A 23,570-nucleotide genomic window follows, 5' to 3' on the forward strand; every position below is an offset into this window, starting at 1 on the left:
CTCTTAAACAATCCGGGTGCTTCAGTTTGTTCTCTAGGTAGCTACATTCATATAGCCAGAGATAAGAAGTTTCCTAGCTCCCAGCATGGGGGAGATAGCAGTGAAAAGGTCTTATCAGTGCTCTGAGAGGTAAGTCAGACAATTCTTTGTATTCCTCTTTAAGGCAAAGAATAAAGAGGATCACAGAGACTGTCCTGTTCTTGCACTTCATTAACTGAAACCTAAGTTGTTAAGAAGTTAGACAAACATTAATTCAGAAGGAGATTTTATTGTTCAATGAGTGGGAAGTGATTAGAAATCTTCCATTTTACTTCCTGGGGCCCAGTCATAGACAGGACAAGAGAGGCAATATAATCCAGATCTGAGCAGATAGAGAGGCAATGGAATCAGAGCAGTGCCAGGCTTACCTTAGAACAGGATGGCAATAAATTACACTGAAAGTCAATGAGATGGCTTAATAGAAAAAAATGCTGAGGGCCTGAGCCCTATCCCTGCCCCACACCTGAAACCAAAGCTTTCCAAAGTTAGTATATATTTTGAGGTCACTTAAGGTATAAGGCTGTTACCCTGTGTTCTTAGGTTGTTTTACCTATCTTTAAGAAAACAACTGAGCTTTCTTGCTTTAGATTTATTGTATTATCACCTTTTACAACCTAAGGTAATGCATGGCTGAAATCATAAATTATATGCTCTTCCATGCTTCTGACCTACAGAGCAATGCATGAGTATGTGTGTAAATAGTTGCTTAAAACCATTTGTAAGAAAAAATGGCCTTGATAAATGAATATCCCCATACATGTTGGATACAGCATATGTAAATCATTTGGTAACAGTATTTTTAGTACTGTTTAATTTTGGGGATGGATGTAGTCAGTTGGAGTCAGTCACCTCAACCTTGTAAACTCCATTAAAGGTTGCTGTACAATGCCTTCCTCATGTTGAATCTTTCAGTGCTGTTCAGTAATGAGAGAGCAAAGCTCTTTGTTAGTGACAGACACAGCCAGGAAAAAAACACATTCACAAGATAGAATTCAGGCAAACATAGATTCATTCTCCTACAAAAGACATACAGAAATGACAGAATACATAGGAAGAGAAAGAGAGAATTGAAATCTGCTTTTGATCTTGGTTAAATGACATGGAGAAATGCTTTATTAATTTCTTTTCCTAAATGCAACACTGACATATCCTGAGCACTCTGAGGCTCCTATGGATTGTTTAAACCAACACAATACTCACATGCTAGCAGAGAACCTTCTCCCACAAAATATCTTGGGACTTCCACACACACTCCAAGGGACATGAATGGCTATGCATTTACATCCACAAAATAAATAAATGTGTAAAGATGAAAACACTTTACATTTGCCCCAAGTTAATAGCCCTCTCTATTCAGGAACATGCCATTATAGCAAGAAAAATTACTAGTAAGAGACGAAATGCTGGTTGTTGTGTATTTCCATTTGAAATCAAATACTACTGTTAAAAACAGAATTTTCCGTGAGATCCTAGGTTTTGTGTGTGATCAGCCAGGAACACTGGACTTCTGTTTTGCTAGGCTGCCTCTCCTGCAGCTGAAGAACTTTGCCTTTCACTCTTAGCTATTTTTATTATTGTACATCTCATGTGAAACTCCTTAGGTACCACCATGTTCCTTTGCTTCAGAATTTTGAGATACAATTTTAGAGTTGCCAATATTAAAATCCCAATGAGAATAAAATAAACTGTAACAAACATAGGTTTAACTTTCCTTTAATGTCTTCTGTCTAATTATTTGTTCAAAGAGCTGTGGCTCATAGCCTTCAACATAGACTTTGGTTTTTCCCTTTTGGTATTTTAGGCATCTTAACTTAAAAATGATATGTTAATTGCTTGATAACTTGAATGGATCTTTCAGTTCCTATCATATTGACTATAGCTGTATTTACAATACATATTACTTCAAGATGTTAATGTATAAATATGACTATGATGTCAATACCTAAATAAGTAACAAAGTTTACCAACAATGCTAGACACTTCTCTGTACTAAATAGTTTCTGTAGTGTATTAAATGAAACACATATTTCATTGCTTGATACAAGCTTAAATTGATGATTTATTTCTTATTTTGTTATGACAGGTATCAGTGATTAGTTTCAAGTTTTAAATTATAGTAAAGGAAAAGAAAAAGTGACCTTCAAGGCTGAACTATAAAATACTGTTTCTCTTCAGTGTGAGCACTATGAGAACTAAGGTCCCTGAAAGCCAATTGCATTTTCAGTGCCGTAATTTTTACCCCTTGACAATTGGCCATCTTGTTTATTTATGACACTAGTTTATGGTCACAGCCAAACATTTTCCACTGTTCCCACAAGCATCAGAAAGAAGGATCATTTACTAGCGAATAATTTGTTTGAGTTGATTTACTGCGTCTTTCTTGAAAGTGACTGACCTTGGCTTTTAATATTTGGTCAATGCCAAAGACAAAATAGAAAATGAATAAATATTTATCCATGGCATGGGGAAATGGAGTGGAAATAGTGACTGATAAAGTAAATGATATACTTCAGATGTGCTTTTGTGTGCTTTAATACACGTGTGTGTACACACATATGCACTTGTTTGGAGACCAAACGGCAAGGTATGCTGCTCTTCCATTGTCCTCAAGCACTGCCTATGTGTCTCAGTATCCTGGGATAAAGCTATTAGGCTAAGATGAATGACCACTTAGCCCAGGATCTGCCTGCCTCTGGCGCCACAACAGCACATTTCTAAGCCTTTGCCAACACATTTTGCTTTTCACATGGGAACTAGGGATTGAACTCAATTCCTTGTGCTTCTAAGACAAGCCCTTCCATGATTCATATATTTTCCCCAGATTAAGAATAATAGGTCAAAAAGATTCTCCTAGAAAGTAATGACACTAGATTGTTAGAGTTGGGGTAGACATCAAGCAAATGAACAGTAAAGTAGGGTTATAGGTGGGAAACCAGCAAACAGACTAGAGAATGAGTAACTAATAATCTCAATCAGTTACTGTTTCTCATTTCCACTAAATTTTAAGATATAAAACTGCACTTTACAACAATTAATGATATGGAGTTGTGATGCTCATTTTTTTTTTCTTGTCAGAAGCCTGGATGTTTACTTAAAGTTATTGTAAAAATTGCATGAGCCCAAATAAGCAGAAGTAATTACCATTTGATCTGGCTATGTACACATTTATTTAGTGCAAGCCAGACCTAGTAGGAAATACAATTTTGAGCACTGTGGCTTGTTGCCACCTTTGGATTGTCTCACAAATTTAAATACTTTTTGGCAGCTTTTCCCCTTTTGCTTGAATAAGTGACAATGCTGATTTGATGGACCATTTTTTGTTGTTATTAGCTTTGATAGTTCATTGGTATCTTTGCTGAATTTGGGAAGAGGGCGTAATTTTCAAGGTGATGGTACAGAGAGACCAGGATTTAGAGTCCTGCTATATTTGTAGATTCAATTTTTAAATGTCACAAGCAATTGAAAACCATATAATGTGTTTAATTTTCTTCCTAAGTACTATAAAATGAATTTCCTAATTGGCAAAATTAAGTTATATGCTGAACAAATTACATGATTCCTGTTCTAAGCCCATCATTCTCCATCTTGGTTTTAATTACTATCCGTGTCAACTCAGGACTGGATGATACATGGGGAGCCATATCCCTGCTCACCTAGTTCTGTGAGCTAGATTTAAAGTCCTTGACAGTCTAAGTTCTAATGATTCCAAACATAAATTTTACTTTCTTTCCATGGACCTTTTAGATGGTGATAGACCTCCAGTAGTATGTTCATAGCAGGGATGTCTGAAAACAGCTTCTTTATGCGATAAGTATTTCACAGAGGGTTCCTCCAATCAACCAAAAGGGTTGAAAATATTTCTAAAAATAGATTTAGCCTTAATTTTCACTCTACCTACACATTAATTTTGACTATATGACTACATTAAAGAATATGGTTCACGTATCAATAATGACACCTAAACTAATGAAATATTTGGGAGAGTACAGGTCCAAGAACAGAATCTGATCCAATTTTATACTGTTAGCATTGGCCTGTCAAGCTCGAGTTTTCTTCTCCATGGTGTTTCTTGGAAATCACTAACTCTGCTTGCTTTTCAAATATTGCCATTTACTTGATACTCTGTGAACATTGGTTTTGTCATATTCCTTGGAATTATGTGTTTACTTTTGTTCCTCTCTTGTTGCATAATTTACTGTTAGGCAATCATCTCTTTGATCAAGCTTTCCTCCCTCAGGCCCCACTCAGATTTGTGCTTCATCTGCTTTTGACTGCAGTTCAGAGATGAGGAGTCAGTGAGTACAGCCTAATGCTGACCACTTATTCTCTTACTTTCCCACTATGATAACTGTCTATTATATTAAAAAAAAACAAAATGTATTTTTAATCAAAATCCCATAACCATGAAGTTACAAAAACTCAATCTATTACTCTATATAGTTTGCATCAATGGTAAGTTTTAATAATGTTGATAATTTTGTTTGTTTGCTTAACCTGTCTTTTCAAGGCTCTAGCTTTTTTCTCCAGCAACAAGCTCATAAGTAATTCTTACCTTTATTTGTAAAAGAATTTAAGTGCATGCCCTCATGTTCAGCAATTTTATTTAAACCTTGTTTTTATTTTTTTCATATTTTGAATTAGCCTGTGTAAAACTAAACTCACATATACCTTTAAATTTACAGCTTCAAATTTCTACCTGCAGTGGATAATGATGCAAAAAAAAAAATCTACAGTACAAGAATATTCTTCATTTCAGAATGCTTTAGGAGTCGTAGGGGCATCTCAGTGTTTAAGAGTACTGCAGCTATTGCAGAGAACTCAGGTTCAGTTCTCAGAAGCCACATGATAGCTCAAAACTCTCTGTATCTCCAGTTTTAGGGAATCTGATATCCTCTTCTGGGCTCCAGTGGAGTCTGGGACTTATGTGGTACACATTCCTATATGAAAAAAATTCATATTCACAAAAATAAATATATTATTTAAAAAGGACAGAAAGCTGTAGCTCTTTCTTCCAAAGATGTCAATAGTCAGATCTATACTCCTTTGCCTAGTGAAGCATCAGTGAATTACATAAAGAGTTCATGATTTATTTTCTAAACCAGGCAGTCAGAGATGGGGGCAGAGCTCACTCCACATAATGTAAGGAGATTATTTTTCTGTTACTATAAAACATGATCACCAAGGCAACTTATAGAAGAAAGAGTTATTTTGGCTTAAGGTTACAGAGGGAGAGAGAGGTGCATGATTGTGAAGAGGCATGGCAACAGGCAGCCAGAGACAGATCTGAGAGATCATCTCTTCAACCACAGACAGAAGGCAGAGAGACTGAACTGGAAGTGGGCAGACTCAACTCTCAATGCCCATTCCCAGTGGTGTATCTTTTCGAGCAAGGCTCTATCCCCTCAAAGTTTCACCATCTCACCACCAAATAGGGACTAAACTTTTAAATACATGAGCCTGTTGGGGACCTTTTTAATTTATATCTATACACAAGGGAAGTCTTCACTCCATGCAGTGTTTAGGGAAGTGCATTCATGTAGCTTTGGGGACATAGACAATTCTATTCACTTTTGGGCTCAGAGCTCAATCTATGCAGTGGCAGAGGGAGAGATCACCGAACATACACTTATTCAGGAGTGTTAAAGTTCTTCTGAATGAAGCATGTCCTGGCTCCCGGGACTATTACATAAGTTTTGCATTTAAGAATATAATACCAAACTACTTTTTAAAATGTGGCCAGTGTCTAAACTTTCCCCAAATATCTTTTTGCCAAGGAGATCTTTTTTGCATTCACTTTAGTTGTAGTTACTCATGGTCTTCTATATTAGTCATCTTCAAATAATATATATTTCGATATGAAATGTAAAATCAGGTCTGGATCACCTGGAGCATTATTATTAATTTAACTCCCACACATCTTTCTTTACTTGAGTGCTTCTTAAGGAACCAACTGAGATGATACATTGTGGTTCCTACTGAAGAAGACAGCGTGAGGAATAGAAAATGTAGCATAATAAAGAGCTATTATTCTCTTGGCTGACATCATATTGGCAATTTCTTTTCTTCTCTTTAATGTAGCTATGAGATATTTTTAAGATGATATTAAGTAGCATATATTTTCTTTCAAATAATCTCCTATTATGCTTTTAACCACTGTATTACACCAAGCACATCATTCTATTTTTGTGTTTTACATCAAAGAGTTCTAAGCAGTGGTAATGCAACTGTTAGTACCTTTAAAGCTGTGATAAGCTTGTGGATACAGCAATGGCTCCTGAGAAATGCTAGTAAATGAGAAAGGTTGTGCTTGTTTTATGTAAAAATGTAGTGTTTGTGTTGTGTTTGAGTACAACCAGTAATTTCCCCCATAACTTAAAAGGAAATGCAGTGGACGTTTGAAAACTACAGCTGCAAAATAGAATCAAATCATATAGATGCAAATGAGCTAGTATCTAAAACTTTTTGGACTATGAAACCCTAAGAAAATATAAAACTAGAAAGTAAAAATCAGTCTTTAAAATTGTCAGTTTTCAAGGCATGCAAAGGCACAGTGGTTTAACACTTCATTAAGCTATGATGTAGTTTAGGCTGGTGGGTGTCTTGTATAGACCTAGGTGTTGTCATGTCAGAACAAGTGTAGACTTAGTGGTTGATGCCAGTGCTATAGTTGATTTTGGATCTTGATGGCATATGTGCATAGAAATGCGTCATGTATTGTAGCTTCTGAACTACTAAGGAAGGTATGTGAGAAACCATAAATAAAGAATCTTCATGAGGAATAAGTTCTGAAATATCTGAGCAGTCCTGAAGTCACTATGCAAAGATTTCCATATACTGTGTTGTTTGCCTCCTGCTGTGTGACATGAGTCAAGAGCTGTATTCTTGAGATGCAAAGATTAGATTTAATTTGAAAATGATCTTAAATAGGTTGTATGCCTTGCATAGATAAGTGCATTTAATCACTCATAAGTTAGGCTTGCCTTTATATTTACCAGCTCTCAATGCACCTTTAGGTCTACAATACAGCACTGCCACTGCCTCTGGAGCCATACTCCAGGTAGGGAAAGATGCTATAAGGTAATATTTGTCTATATTTGCAGAAGATCTTAGTGGGGAGAGTTTGTCTTGTGCAGAAGAGCTGTAGGAACACATCAATATTGTTGCTTAAGATAGAATGGATAGGAAGATAGAATCCATCCTTCTGCTGCATACAAGAAACACATATAAGCTTCAAAGACAGACATTACCTCAGGGTAAAGGGTTGGAAAAAGATTTTCCAATCAAATGGAACCAAGAAGCAAGCAGGCATGGCTAGCATAATATCTTACAAGTTAGACTTCAAACCAAAGTTAATCAAAAGAGATGAAGACAGTCATTTTGTATTCATCGCAGGAAAAATCCATCATACAAAGTCTCAGTTCTGAACAGCTATGCCCCTAATACAAAGGCACCCACATTCGTAAAAGAAACTTTACTAAAACTCAAAGCTTATATAAAACCTCCCACTTCAATACACCACTCTCAACACTAGACAGGACCACAAATCAGAAACTCAACAAAGAAACAAAATAACTAACAGACATTATGTCTCAACTGGGTTTAACAGAAATCTATAGAACATTCCATCCAAAGACAAAAGAATATACCTTCTCTGTTCTACATGAAACCTTCTCTAAAATCGACCACATACTAGGTGGCATAACAAACCTCAACAGATACAAGAGAATAGGAATAATACCCTGTACCTTATCAGACCACCATGCTTTAAAATTAGAATTCAACAACAACACAAATATCAGAAAACCTGCAAACTCATGGAAACTGAACAATGTGCAATTGCACCAAACCTGGGTTAAAGAACATATAAAGAAATAAATTAAGGACTTTCTAATATTCAACGAGAATGAGGACACAACATACCCAAACTTATGGGACACCTTGAAAGCAGTGCTACGAGGGAAGTTCTTTGCACTAAGTGCACAGATGAAGAAAACAGAGGATAGTCACATAAGAGAATTAACAGCTCAACTTAAAGCCTTAGAACAGAGAGAAGCAAACTCACCCCGCAGGAGTAGATGCCAGGAAATAATCAACTTGAGGGCTGAAATCAAACAAATAGAAACCAGGAAAACAATACAAAAAATCAATGCAACGAAGAGTTGGTTTTTTGAGAAAATCAACAAGATAGACAAACCTTTATCCAAACTAACGAAAAATTAGAGAGAGAACATGCAAATTAACAAAATCAGAAACGAAAAGGGGAACATAACTAGGGACATAGAGAAAATCCAGACAATTTTCAGGTCATACATTGAAAACCTGTATTCCACAAAAAATGAAAATTCAAAGGAAATGGACAAAATTCTGGATAATTATCACAAAAATTAAATCAAGAACAGACAAACTACTTAAATAGACCTATAACGTGCAATGAAAAAGAAGCAGTCATGGAAAGATTTCCAACTAAAAAAAGTCCAGGGCCAGATGGATTCAGGGCAGAATTCTAACAGATATTCAAGGAAGAACTAATACCAATACTCCTAAAACTGTTTCACAAAATAGAAACAGAAGGTTCATTGCCAAACTCTTTTTATGAGGCCACAATGACCTTGGTACCCAAGCCTCACAAAGACATAACTAATAAAGAAAACTAGAAACCAATATCCCTGATGAATATTGATGTAAAAATACTCAATAAGATATTGGCAAACTGAATCATCCACCATGACCAAGTAGGCTTCATCCCTGGATTGCAGGGATGGTTTAACATACGAAAACCTATCAGCGTGATCCACCATATAAACAAACTGAAAGAGAAAAACCATATGATTACCTCCCTAGATGCTGAAAAAGCCGTTGACAAAACTCAACACCCTTTCATGCTAAAGGTCTTAGAGAGGTCAGGGATAACAGGAACATACCTAAACATAATAAGAGAAAAATACAGTAAACCAACGGCCAACATCAACCTTAATGGAGAGAAACTTAAGCCAATTTTTCTAAAATCAGGAACAACATAAGGCTGCCCTCTCTGTCCATATCTCTTCAATATCATACTGTAAGTTCTAGCTAAAGCTATAAGACAACAAAAGGAGATCAAGTGGATCCAGATTAGATCCAAACTTTCTCTATTTGCAGACAATATGACAGTTTACATAAGTGACCCAATAAACTCTACCAGGGAACTCCTACAGCTGATAAACACTTTCAGCACACTAGCAGCACACAAGATAAACTCAAAAAAATTAGTAGCCCTACTCTTTTCAGAGGACAAAGAGACAGAGAATGAAATCAGAGAAACATTACCCTTTACAATAGCCACAAGCAACATAAAGTTATCTTGGTTTAACGCTTACCAAACAAGTAAAAGACTTATATAATAAGAACTTTGTGGCTCTAAAGAAAGAAATTAAAGAAGATACCAGAAAATGGGAAGATTTCCCATGCTCTTGGATAGGTAGGATAACCAGTAAAAATGGCAATCTTGCCACAAGCAATCAACAGATTCAATGCACTCCCCATTAAAATCCGACCACAATTCTTCAATGACCTTGAAAGGATAATAATCAACTTTATATGAAAAAACAAAATCCCAGAATAGCCAAAACAACCCTATACAATAAAAGAACTTCAGGAGTCATCACTATTCCTGACTTTAAGCTCTACTACAGAGGTATAGTTCTGAAAACAGCCTGGTGTTGGCCCAAAAATAGACAGGTAGTCCAATGGAATTGAATTGAAAATCCTGATATTAACCCACACACCTATGAACTCCTGATTTTCACCAAAACAGCTGAAATTATACAATGGGGTGAGGACAGCATCTTCAACAAATGGTGCTGGCACAATTGGATGAGGGTGTGTAGAAGACTGCAGATAGATCCTTGTCTGTCACCATGCACAAAACTCAAGGCCAAATGGATCAAAGACCTCAACATCAATCCAGCCACATTGAACTTCTTAGAAGAGAAAGTAGGAGGTACCTTTGAAAAAATTGGTATAGGAGACTACTTCCTGAACATAACTCCAGGGGCACAGACACTGTGAGCAACAATTAATAAATGGGACCTCTTCAAACTTACAAGCTTCTGTAAGGCAGAGGAAACAGTGGACAAGACCAAACGGTAGCCCACAGACTTGGAAAAGATTTTCACCAATCCTATAACTGACAAAGGGCTGATCTATAAAATATACAAAGAACTCAAGAAACTAATGAACAAAACACCAAATAACCCTATGAAAAATTGGGTACAGAACTGAAGAAAGAATTCTCAATAGAAGAAATCAAAAAGGCTGAAAGACATTTAAGAGAGTGCTCAACATCCCTAGTTATCAGGGATGTGCAAATCAAAACAATTTTGGGATACCATCTTACTCCTTCCAGAATGGCTAAAATTAGAAACACCAATGATGACTCATGCTGGAGAGGATGTGCAGAAAGGGGAATGCTCCTGCACTGCTGGTGGGAGTGCAAACTCATGCAGCCATTTTGGAGATCAGTATGGCGGTTCCTCAGGAAAATGGGAATTACTTTACCACAGGACCCTGCAATCCCCCTCTTAGGCATATACCCAAATGATCCACATCCATGCAACAAAGACATCTGTTCAACTATGTTCATAGCAGCACTATTTGTAATAGCAAGAGCCTTGAACCAACCTAGATGCCCCTCAATTGAAGAATGGATAATGAAGATGTGGCAAATCTACACAATGGAATACTACTCTGCAGAAAAAAATAATGGTATCTTGAAATTCATAGGCAAGTGGATGGTACTTGAAGAAAACATCCTGAATGAGGTAACCCAGTCAAAAAAGAGGATCATCATATGTACTCACTCACATATGGATTTTATACCTACAGCAAAGGATCACCAACCTATAATTTATACCACCAGAGGAACTAGGATACAAGTTGTATTCTAAGAGTGTCATATAAAGGCCCTCACAGAAGCGGGAAGGAACAAGTCCCCCAGAGAATAGAGGTAGTGGGGGGCAGTAATGGAGAGAGAAGTAGGAGAAAGCCAGGGGGAGGAGAGCAAAACACATTTGACTAGGAAGATTGAGTCCAGTTAGGAATAGAAGACTAGAGAGAGAGAGAGAGAGAGAGAGAGAGAGAGAGAGAGAGAGAGAGAGAGACAGAGACACAGACACAGACACAGACACAGACACAGAGAGACAGAGAGAGAACATAAAAGAAGGAGCCAATATTTGTTTCAAAAGAAAATGGAACCCTCTGAAAGGTCTAGATAACTACAAGCCTGATGACAACTAACAATTTGAGCATCCGTGGAAAGGCTACCATAAATGCCCTTTCCAGATATTGAGATCAACAACTAAATTATCCATGGAGCCCTCATCCAAAACCTGTTGGAAACAGGAGCAAACACCCATACATAAACACTGAGTGTAACTAGAACTCAGATGCAGATCAAGAGGACAAGAATAGGCTCCAGAAACACAAAGAAACAGCTGACCTAAAGAAGGAGGAGCTAATGGGCCCCCAGACTGATACCTGGGAATCGAGCGTGGGACTGACTCAGGCCCCCCTGAATATGGGTTTCAGCCAGAATGACTGAGCAGTCTAAGGGACCTCAGATAGTGGAGTGAGGATGTATCCCTGGTGCACAAACGGACCTTGTAAAACACATCCCCCATGGAGGCATAACTGCCTTTACCTAGGGACAGGAGAGAATTCCTCGTCCCTACTTCACATGACCTGTCAGATCTACATGACCCCAACTGGATGGCATTGTCCTACATATGGAATTGGGGAGGGTGGTTAGTGTGCATGTTAGAGGGCAGAGTGGGTAAAAGAGAATGAGGGAGGGAGGGAGAGAGGGAGGGATAGTATCTTTACATGTGAGCTGATAACAGCCTCCAGAAATCTTGTATTCTGTGACATTTTAGCTCTTGATTGAATTTTGAAGTGTTTATAGAAGATCTTCAGGGAATATTTTGATTTAACTTTGTATAACTTAACTGATATTTTCTTCTCATTCTAAGTTTCTATATTTTCAGTTATAATTCATTTATATATAGTATATAAATGATATAATATCATAGGTGATTGTTATACACCAAACATATCCCTGAATTATTTTATAATCATTGTGTAATGAATGCATCATTATATTTCACAGACATTACCTTATACTGAACATTCAAAAAAGTTTTTAACTAAATGATTGTGGTAGAATAGCTATTACTCTAGCACTAAGATATGTGGAGACAAACAACATTGTATTTTCCTTTATGAGTTTCTTTTCACCTTAGAAACAGAGACAAAAATCAGATAGAGATAAAAATATTATCTGTGTTTGAATTCTATAATCCTAGCTAATCTTGTAGTTCCCTCATTAAATGACACATCTGGTGCAATTTTAGGTACCAGCAAAATGACTTCAACTAAATAGCCAACTGTCTTTATGTGATACATCTAACATCCTCATGCAGATTCAAAAATCATGAAGGATTACTTCATCTGGGTTCAACAAAATTTCAGAGAGAGAAATTGGAACATTTCTTTCTGGGATTGATTAAAAGGTAGTAACAAGCTCTAATAGATTGAGAGGGAGATGGCTGCTAAAGTTCCTTGAAGCATAATTTATACATTGAAAAGATTGTGTGAGCATTACAAGGGAGCTGCTTCTCAATCCCTGAATTTCAACTCTGGAAGTAATGCCTTCCTATATATAAGGCATGTTGTCACTCTGTTTTCTTTCTTTCTTTCTTTCTTTCTTTCTTTCTTTCTTTTTTTTTTTTTTTTTTTTTTGTGTGTTCTGAAACTAAGTAGTTCTGGAAGCTGTCTGTTCACTGCACCTGCAGTACCATAAAAGATAAATTCACTTAAAGCTAAATAAAGGGAGTGGTAGTGTTTGTCTCAGTTGATTCTGTAGTAATTCCTTGAATTCTGCAGTGGATGGTGGATCAGAAAGGAGTTTTCTTTCTTATGTGGAAGAACATCAAAGATGTCAAACTTGTTTTATTTTTTTTTTCTTTGCTCATTCAATTTCAGTGACTTCTAATGTGCCTTATCAATCCCATTTCTTCTTTTTTGCAAAGATAGTCTGAGCTTTTACTAGCTTTGGTGAATCATTATAATGTAAGAAAAGTCATGTCATCCTAAAATTTCACTAAAGTATTTGGGATTTGATTTTCAAAATGAATAAAATCCTATCCTCATGATGTGCCATGAAATCAAACAAGAATTAATCAACATAGAATGCACACTGATACATAAGTGTTCAAACATGGTGACTCTTTCAGTTGAATGAACCATATCATTATTTGTGAGCAAGGTTCTAAACATTATTTTCTGTTCCATTATTTCTTCTATACTGTAAATTGTAAATATACAGTATATTCTATACTGTATATTGTAAATATACAATATGTAAGAGGTTTTATGTTTAGTTCAGATACTTCTTTTAAGTCATCTTTGATGTTTTCATACACTGTAAACAATGAATTATTTCTGTTTTAATCTATTTACAATTTAGGTCAATGTAATGGCTCAGCAAGTTAAGGCAATTGTTTACTAGCCTGATGATTGTGTTATATACCCAAGGTATACAGGTAGAAGGAGAGACATTTCTACAATGTGTTCTTTGCTTTCCCTCCCCCTTTATTAAATAGAATAAAATGATTATTTGACCATTTTATATATGCTTATAACTTGATTGTATTCACTCCCATTGCCTTTCCTACTCTCATCCCTTTCTATCTGAGAAAAAAGACATTTAAAGAATTATTGCTCAAAAAATGGGTAATAAGAAAAATGACTGTATTCTGAGAAACAAACAAAGCTAATGTAGAAACACATGTGACAATTTCTAGTATACTGTAAAGTCAAAAATGTTATTAAAAATTCTACTAATGACAATAGAGGCTCAATGCATACAAGTGCCATCCCATCATAAGAAAAGACATTCTTTTCTTTCCTTTTTATTTATCTCTTTTGATGGTGTCTCATGTGGCCTTGGTTGACTCATATTCTCCTTGTCACCAAGAATGCCCTTGAGTTCAAGATCCATCTAATTCCACCTCTCAAATTCTGGCAAGGCAGGTATGCATCACCATGATTCTATCCTTTATATTTTTTTCTTTGGATGCAGGTATACTATGGTTAAAAGCCTGGAATGTTGAACCAGCAAGATAAAGGATCCAATTTAACTCTGATACTTACTTAATGATATGTTATCTTAATTGTGAGCCTTAATTAGTCCCATTTTCTGTAAAATGAAACTTGGTAATATTTTTAAAATTAGGTTTTATGTAAATTGAAAACAATCTGATTTTACATACCAATCCTAGTTCCCTCTTCCTCCCATCCTCCCATTCCCTCCACAAACTTCCTTTTCCAGCCCCCATCCACTCATCGGAGAGAGTGGCCTCCCATGAGGGATTATCAAAGTCTGTCACATCATGTGGGGCAGGACCTAGGTCCTCCCCCATGTAACTAGGATGAGAGAGAATCTCTCCATAAGCAAGGGGCTCACAAATCTAATTTGTGCTCTAAAGTTTGGTAAATTTTAAATGATTTAATTAATAGCTTTAATAGCTTTTGGTAATTATTAATTAATATAATTGCTTACGAAGCTTAATATAGTGTTGGTTATATAACCAAGCAACAATACCTACCTTCTATAATTAGTGAGTAGCCAATCACTTAAGTAATATATATATATATATATATATATATATGTGTGTGTGTGTGTGTGTGTGTGTGTGTGTGTGTGTGTGTGTATAATATAAATTTTACAGTGTGGTAGAAAAAAATGTTATCAGAGTTTAATTGAACCATATAAACCTTTGTTTGGGAAGAAAACAGAAAGAACTATTGGTGACAGGCCACTCTTTCATCAGGGATTGTAAGGAGTATGGTGACTCTCCATTTTGGCTCTTCCTTCCTACTTCCTCTTTCCTCCTTGTCTCCTAGTCCCTCCTGTCTTCCTTTCCTATTGGCCAACAGTGCTTTATTCATTAACCAAAATGAAAAGCATATACAGAATGACATCTCCCATCAAGGGATCAATCTGATTTATAAACTAGACTAGATGAAAATACATATGCTTGGCTCATTTGATTAAAATTTCTCCTAAAACAGGCTCATTTATCTTCACCAGGTGGTGAACCCAGTGTCCCTTACCTGCTTGCCAAGGCATCACGTCTGAGGGAGAGTGCTGAACTCTTCCAGTCAGATGAGATGCGGCCTGCTAATGACCCAAAGGAGAGAGCTGCCAGTCGTGTCCGAATGCTGAATGACATCCTGCAAGACTTGGAGAAGAACTTCCTGGTAGAACAGGTGCCACCTGGATTTTATAGGTAGGAAATAAACCTCCACATTTCTGTCTTTCCCTCTAAACCTTAACTTCACTTTCATAGTATGTTGAAGAGATATTTAAAAGAAACACTACTTTAAGATATTTAAGAAGAGTGCACACAAGTGAGAGTGAACAAACATGACTTGAAAGGAAAAGTAGGGAAAGGATGGAAGAAACATAAGAGAGAAAAGAATAGCTGATAAGTTTGATCCAAATAAATTATAAGCATATATAATCTATTTTGAAAACAAAACAATAAAATAGTTAGAGATAGAATATGAAGATGAGAATCATTATCCAAAGCAAAGTTCCAATGAATCAATATGGAATGGAATGCAGAATATGACAAAATATCTTGTATTGATATCAATATATCATTAATGGAAAAGTGTGCAGTCAAAGCTTCCATAGTGAGAAATATGCTTTCTTGAGTGTGTCCGAAAATAGACCCAGCAGATTTTTTCCCAATAAAAACATGTCTACAGCACTGGACTCAATTCCAGTGCCTATAATTTATGACAGTATTGAATACATTTAATATTCTAGTACCATGCAACTTCAGTGGATTTTGAAATGACAGAGAGAGCAGGGACAGTTTAGTTGGTGAGTCATAGTAGTGCTCATGAAACATGTAGACAATGGTTTTGTAGACATATAAGTATGCTTTGGGCTCAGTGACTAAAACAAGTGGACTATGCTTTTGTTTAGGATGTAATCAAAGTAGAAAGTAAATTAATGGAAGATGGCAGTGAAACAATTTAAATATTTTAAATATTTTACATAATTGATTCATTTAATTGACTTTCTGTGTAATATATTATATGTATTACATATGTATTATATAATGTGTGTGGAAATGATAATTTAATAGTACATTCATATGTACATACATCTTATATATGCATGTTGTATATTTTTGCATTTATAAGTAATACTTAAATGTTTAACTAATTACTCCTTATGAAAAAGTTATGTGCTGAACTGACCTACTGCCAAACTTCTTCCTGGCTTCCCTTTGTCTACTGTCTCGTTTCATGATTAGAATTGCTATAGATAACATGTATAACCAATTAAAGCAAGGCATCAATAATTGATACAAACATATCCCTCATGGAAGGCCTCAGCCTCCCTGAGGAGTGGATGGAGAATGGGACAGGGGTGGAGGTGGCCTGGAGGGAGGAATGGGAGAGTAGGAGGGAGGGGGACCTGGGATCGATATGTAAAATGAGAAAAAAAAAATAAAATATCAAAAAAAAAAAAAAAAAAAGAATGAAAGAAAGAAATTAAGAAAGAAAGAAAAAGAAGTTTACAGGCAAATGGATGGATCTGGAAGAAACCATTTTGAGTGATGTAACCCAGTCACAAATACTTGAACATGGGCCTTCATCCAATAGCTGATAGAAATAGAAGCAGACACCCACAGCTAAACACTGAGCCAAACTCCTGGAATCCAATTGAAGACAAGGAGGAGTAATGAGCAAAGGGGTCAAGACCAGGCTACGGAAACCCCCAGAGACAGCTGATCTAAACAAGGGGAAGCTCATGGACACCCAGACTGATAGCTGGGAAACTAGCATAGGACCAACTCAGACCCCCTGAACCTTGGTCTCAATTAGAAGGCCTGGGCAGTCTATGGGACCTCTGACAGTAGAACCAGGATGTTTCATGAAAGGTACTCAAAGGCCTTTGTGAGTACATTCCCCATGGAGGGATACTTCCTTAGCCTAAAGACAGAAGGGAGGGCCTAGACTCTACCCCAAATGACTTGACGAATTTTGATGATCCCTTCTGGAAGGCCTCACCATTTTGGAGAGTGGATTTGGAATGGGACAGAGGGTAATCTGGGGGAAGGAATGGAAGGTTGGGAGGTAGAGGGCACTGGAATAAATATGTAAAATAAGAAAAATATTTAAAAAATAAGTTTTTAAAATATAATGAAAAATAATATCAAAAACAATCGATACAAATGTATAGAAATCTTAGTTTCATATGAGAGTTTCAAAAATTACTGCTCCCCAAAGATTATGACAGCTTTTATAGCAGTAGTCTTATATCACTGTACATATTAAAACATGGGTTATGACTGTTAAGTGAGCATGGAATTTGAATGGTGTTTGATATCAAACTTCATAACCTGAAATTATCCTCACTGACATCTTAATTTCTGCATCTGCTAAATGAGATAACAGATGGAAACAAAGGTAGCTTTGTGAGTTTGAAACTGAAATTCATATGTGGATTAAATCTTCATGTAATTTCTCCTATCCCTATAACTCTGGATCATGAGACATTAGAAAAAAAGGACACTACTTATATTTTTTCCATAATATAATTGCCTTATATATGCTCCCTGTGTTTTCTAAGTCCCTGAAACTTAGCAGACACTTCAAGTAAAAACCACTTTCTCTGATAGTAATCTAGAGCAGGGCTAGAAAGAAGAAAGAACAAGATGATTTGGTAAAATATAAAGATAGTGCACACAAGTAATTACTTAAAGAAAATCCAACCATATTACTGACAGAATTATTTCATATGTCTTTATCAGGTAATCATGTTTGGTGACCCATTTAATTAGGCCTATTTCTACATGAAGAATGCATTCCCTTCTTAACATTCTTGCAATGTGTAGTTAGCTGGCTTGCATATATGACATGATTCTTCTTACTCTTTCAACAATATTCATAGAATCAATTTATTTCATCATGTATTTTGACAAGAAAAGCAAGCATTTGTCTTTTACTAAAACAAATAAAAATGAGTTTCTACTCATAATAATTATCACAGCATATCTGTATTGAAGTAATATAAGTCCAAATGTTATTACAGTATTCTAGTTCATATAATAGACTTTAGAACTCAATGGCTAAGGTTCAATATTTTAGCATTTACCAAAGTTTGACTATAGTTGCTAATTAAATGTATGCTTACCATGTTTGTCCTTAGTTTATATGCTGGTCATATGGTAAAGTCTATTTATAATTTTGAAAGAAACTATCCTCCAAAGTGGCTGTACCATCTTGCATTTTCAACAGTACATAGCATGGTGCTTCTGTTACCTCTCACTTCACCTACATTTACAGTTGGTGGCCTGGGAATAAGGTACACATTGGTTCTACTATTTGAATTTGCAATTCCATGATGGCATGTGTTGGTGACAGCACTTTGCTATGGTAACTTCTCACCTGTGCTCTCTAAAATGAGATGTCTGTTCAGCTCTTTCACCTAATTTCAAAACTAAGTTGTTACACTTCTTGTTAGAGATTGTATGAATCTCAGAAGAAACTTTGAATGCTATACTGTAAAACATTGTTGTTACTGTGATAGACCATGGGCCTTTTGAAGTTTGACTAAATGCATTTTACACTGTGGTATTATAAGCTTATGGTGGGTCAGGGGGTAAAATGTGGTAGTTTGAATGTAATTGGCTCCCATAAGTTCATAAGAAATGGTACTATTGGGAGGTGTGGTTTTGTAGAGTAAGTATGGCCTTCTTGGAAGAAGTATGGCACTGTGAAGGTGGGCTGTGAAGTAACTATGTTTAAGTAACTGTGCCTAGTCTCTCAGACCTCTTCCTGTTGTCTATGGGATCAAGAGGTAGGGTCTTCTCAATATCAGCACCATTTCTGCCTGCATACCATCATGTCCACCATGATGATAATGGACTAAACCCCTAAAACTGTGAGCCACCCAATTAAATATTTTTCCTTTAGAAGACTTGCCATGATCATATTGTCTCTTCACAGTAATAGAAACACTAAGACAACTGGTATCCAAAATATAAAAGAATTCATAAAACTTAGTAATGCAATACCCTATAAAATAAAAATAAAAAAGCAGACCACATTTCCAAAATATAATATTACAGGATATGCATTACCATTCCAAAATGCAGGGAAGGGTGCATAGTAAAATACTAGACCAAAGAAAACACAAAACCAGCTGGGCAAGCTGTAAACTCTGCATTTCCATGTCTTATGTGAAAGTGCTCCAACTGCCTTGGGCTTTGTTGATGGCAACACAATTTTTATCTTGAGCTGGTCCTACTCCCTGTTAGCAGCTCTCCTTGGTAGGTATTGCATGGCTCTGGAATTTTCAACATCTTGGGATCTCCCAGGCAATCCAGGCTTTACCTTGACAGCTTCATACAATGGCCTTTCTAGGCTACCATTCAGAGGCACCTCTGACACATGATTGGCCTCAGTGGCTTTCCTTAGCTGCTCCTTGACGCTAAAGCCAAAAACATTTGGCCAAAACTGCCAAGTTCTGGGGCTTACTGGGGCTGGTACATATCCCCCTTATTCAATTACACCTTCACCAATTTTCTGATTTCCATGGTTTTCTTTAATGCCTAAGCTTGGCTGTCCTGGAACATGCTCTGTAGATCCAAATTGACCTTAGATTTTTGAGTACTAGGATTAAATACATGAACCATGAAATCTGGCTTTAAGCTTTATTTTAATTTCTTTTTACAGGTTGGAATCTTAGCTGGATGGGATCTTGTCTGAGGTCACTGCTTCCTTTATTTCAAAGAAATTCTGTTTATGTCCTTGCACAAAGAAGTTAGTTCCATTCTACTTTCTGGTGCTCCTTTTCTCCTCAAATTGTACATTTTATATTTTTCTTTGCTCACTTTACTCCTTTTCATTATAAATCTTCTTTAGAGTTAACATCAACAACCACACAGAGTCTATACTAACCTGTTTTGAGATTTCCTCTGCCAATGGAATTAACCCAAAGCTCTTCACTTTAGCCTCAGGTAGATATTTCAAACAAGAGCAAAAATTAGCCACACTCTTCACCAAAATATCACAAGACTAGTGTCTGGGCCACATACTAACATTCTTCTCCTCTGAAACCTTTTATTGGGGAACACACAGTTTAAATCCCACTCAGCACCACTGCCTTCTAGGTTCCTACAAGGATGGCCTATTAAGGAGCACATAAAATGTTCAAATGCTTTACCTTATAATCCACAGTAGGTTCATATTCCTTCAATCAAAAGCATGGTCAGGCCTATGACAGCAATATCTCAGTTGCTGGTACCAAGATCTGTTAGGGGTTCCATTGCTGTGAAGAGACATCATGACCAATGCAGCGTTTATAAAGAACAACATGGAATATGGTGATGTATTGTTAGACATGGTGCTGAGGAAAAAGCTGAGAATAGAAAGGGGCTACATCTTGATCCCACAGGCAACAGGAAATGATTTGAAATATTGGGTACGGCTTGAGCGCCCATGAGACCTCAAAGCCTGACTTCATAGTGATACACTTTCTTCAATTATGCCATGCCTAACCCAACAAAGCCACAGGTGCCAATACTATCATTCCCTTTGACTTATGGGGACAACTTACATTCAAATTAACAGGCCAGTCTTCTGTCAGGTAACTGTTTGGGAAAGATTTCCTCATAGTTTGTGTTTGTCTCCTTTTCATAAAAGTGTCTTTTGGTTTTAATATTAATGAATTGTAGCTTATAAATTTATCCTTCATATATTGTGCTACTACTATGTGGACTCCAAAATTTGGGTATGAAAGTCAATGTTACCTAGATTCCTTCTTCTTTTGTGAAGCATCCTATGGATTTTACAATTTTGTGTTTTAGACTTAAGTATGCTAACCACTTTATGTTCATCTTTTTGAAATGTAAAAGGTTTGGCATCATATATTTAATCTCTTTATATCTGCACAAATTATCAGTTTTAGCATTCTTTGTTTAAAGTATATATTTCTCAATTCAATTATCTTAGCTACTTTGTTGTACAATTTGCATTTAATATTGCATTGTGCTGGTTGTTACTAACTTGTTCAGGTAGAACCTATAAAACATTCATGTGGAAGGAGCTGAGCTGGCAAAAAGAGAATTGTCTTTTTATGCTTGCATGTCTTAGGGGAAGCTAAGCATTTCTGAACACCAGTTTTGCTTCTCTAACTAGCAACTCTACAAGAGATGTTAAAAATAGAAAAAAAGTTCTCTGAAATTAAGTCAAAGTATGATAAATATATTGACTTTATAATTCTGTAAAAGTTCCAAAATGCACTTGGGAGGCAGAGGCAGGTAGATCTGTGAGTTCAATGCCAGACTGGTCTACAAGAACTAGTTCCAGGACAGCTTCCAGAGCACAGAGAAACCATGTTTCAAACAAACAAACAAACAAAAAACAAGTTCCAAAAATGAAAGTAATATTATATCATAATTATGTGTGTATTAGACACTTAAATAGTATTTGCATCTCCATTGCTTTCTTTCCACTTACCACTAGAGGAGAATTACTTTATTATTAAGTGGCACAAAAAATTCTTTATCCCTCAGAATCACTGAAGTGATATCTATCTTTCAATTATATTTTTAAATAGTCTTTTCTCTTAACAAACATTTGTTAATTTCCTGTCAGCTGAATGAGTCACATCTCAAGAAAAAAAAAAAAAAAGAAAAGAAAGAAAGAAAGAAAGAAAAAGAAGGACATTTCAAGGAGATTTTAAATTGCATACTCTTAAAGAAATTATAAATAAACTGAACAGCACTCCAAAATCTAACAGTTACTGCAGTGACAAACCTACCCAGTGAAAAAATGCTGCTAGCAATTTTTGTGATTGAAGTTTAGTATCTTATGAATTTATCATTCCTATATTATTTTAGCAGATCTTGTGAAGATTTCTTCTTTGTCCCTGTTACTGCATATTAAGAGTATGTTGCTGCTGCTATGGCATTTTTCTTATTTCCCTTTTCTCTCACCTAACACAAGCCTACATAGTCTTAACAATGGGAGAACACTAACTCTTGTCATTTACTTGATTTTAAATGACTTAACTACACTTCACTGACACATAAATATCTTAAATTTTCAAACTTTACAAGTAGAAAATCGGGAGTTTTAAAAATGCTCTTCATAGATGCAGTTAGCTAAGTCTTTCTTCCAAGGAACACCTATCCTATGATGGATGGTACCTAGTCTGTTGCTCTGGGGCTGTATAAGAAAGATAGCTAAGCATGAGCCATAGCAGACTAGTTGATAAACAGCATCCTCCAATTTCTTCTGTACTTCCTGGGCTATGAGTTCCCCAATCAAAGTTAATACTTTATGAAATAGCAAGCAATCCTCAAGTTCTCTTCTCTGACTTTCCCCAGTTATAGTGCGCTGTACTCTGGTTGCTTTTGTTCAAAGTATCACAGTGATAAAGGGAACTGGAGTCAAATGTTTCTGTTCTGATATGTGTGTGAGTATACAGACATGCACATACATACACACACACACACACACACACACACACACACACACACAGACAAACACACACAGTGACTGCTCTACTGTGTTCAAAGGGAAATTTTGTCAAAGCATAGCAAACTTACTGTAAAGGAGAACTAGAAGTCCAACATTGTTCTTATTTTATTTTAAGAGTATGGAAAATTGACAGTGACACAAGTATAAGCTGGTATCTAATGTTACCTTCCAGGTAGAAATGGTTATTAATTAAAGTAAACATCTTCTAATTCTACAAGATGTATTGAATTATAAGAAAAGAGTCATCTGTAAAAGAAATATAGCTTTGACAAGGTAATTAAAGGCATTTGCCAAGTTCAATCCTTGGGACCCAAGCAGGCCAATTGTTAATTAAGGGAAAGTATGTTTGTGCTTGTATACATGTGTATATTACGAGCTTTGTGTTCTTATTAGTAATGTTGCCACAAGTTCATAAGAAAGGATTTCTTTTGGAGCTAGATAGAATGGATTTGTGCAAGTTCAGAAGACCATTTTAAGCTAAGCCCAAGGCATGATGATTTTCATGTGCATCCTTGATAGCAGGAAAATAGCAGTGTAAATGTCAAGATGCTTTTGCCTTGAACCAAGAGTAAACAGAGCAAGCAATCCATTAAAAGTGCTTTTCAAACATACAACTTCCCCAACTTTTCTGTGAAAAAAAAAAACATTAGCACTCATTTCTATCTAGGCAAGGAAGAAATGACATTATGCGGAATGATGTAAAACCTACTTACAGACAGACACCCACACTCATGCTCAAGCTGCACACTCACGGTAAATACTTACTTTGGAGAATTTCAAGAACTTTATCATGTATAGAATACAAGTCGCCCAACATTTCTAAATTGCCATCATGTCATGGTGTTTTAAGTAGAGTTAGTTTTGTAAGTAATAGTAAAACCTATTATTATCTTTCTAATTGTGGTAATGACTACTTTTCTGCT

General features: G+C 36.1%; 1 protein-coding gene across 1 annotated transcript in view; it reads left to right on the plus strand.

The window, feature by feature from the left end:
• The window catches only part of Naaladl2 (N-acetylated alpha-linked acidic dipeptidase like 2), a 659,654-nt gene that overhangs the window by 597,438 nt on the left and 38,646 nt on the right, over positions 1-23,570 (plus strand). The window contains exon 13 of the mRNA XM_051185714.1: positions 15,167-15,365. Within this exon, the coding sequence (XP_051041671.1) occupies positions 15,167-15,365 (199 nt within the window). The remainder of the gene's footprint in view (positions 1-15,166; positions 15,366-23,570) is intronic.

The sequence above is a fragment of the Phodopus roborovskii genome, unplaced genomic scaffold (genome assembly GCF_943737965.1).
Source record: "Phodopus roborovskii unplaced genomic scaffold, PHOROB, whole genome shotgun sequence".
NCBI lineage: Eukaryota > Metazoa > Chordata > Mammalia > Rodentia > Cricetidae > Phodopus > Phodopus roborovskii.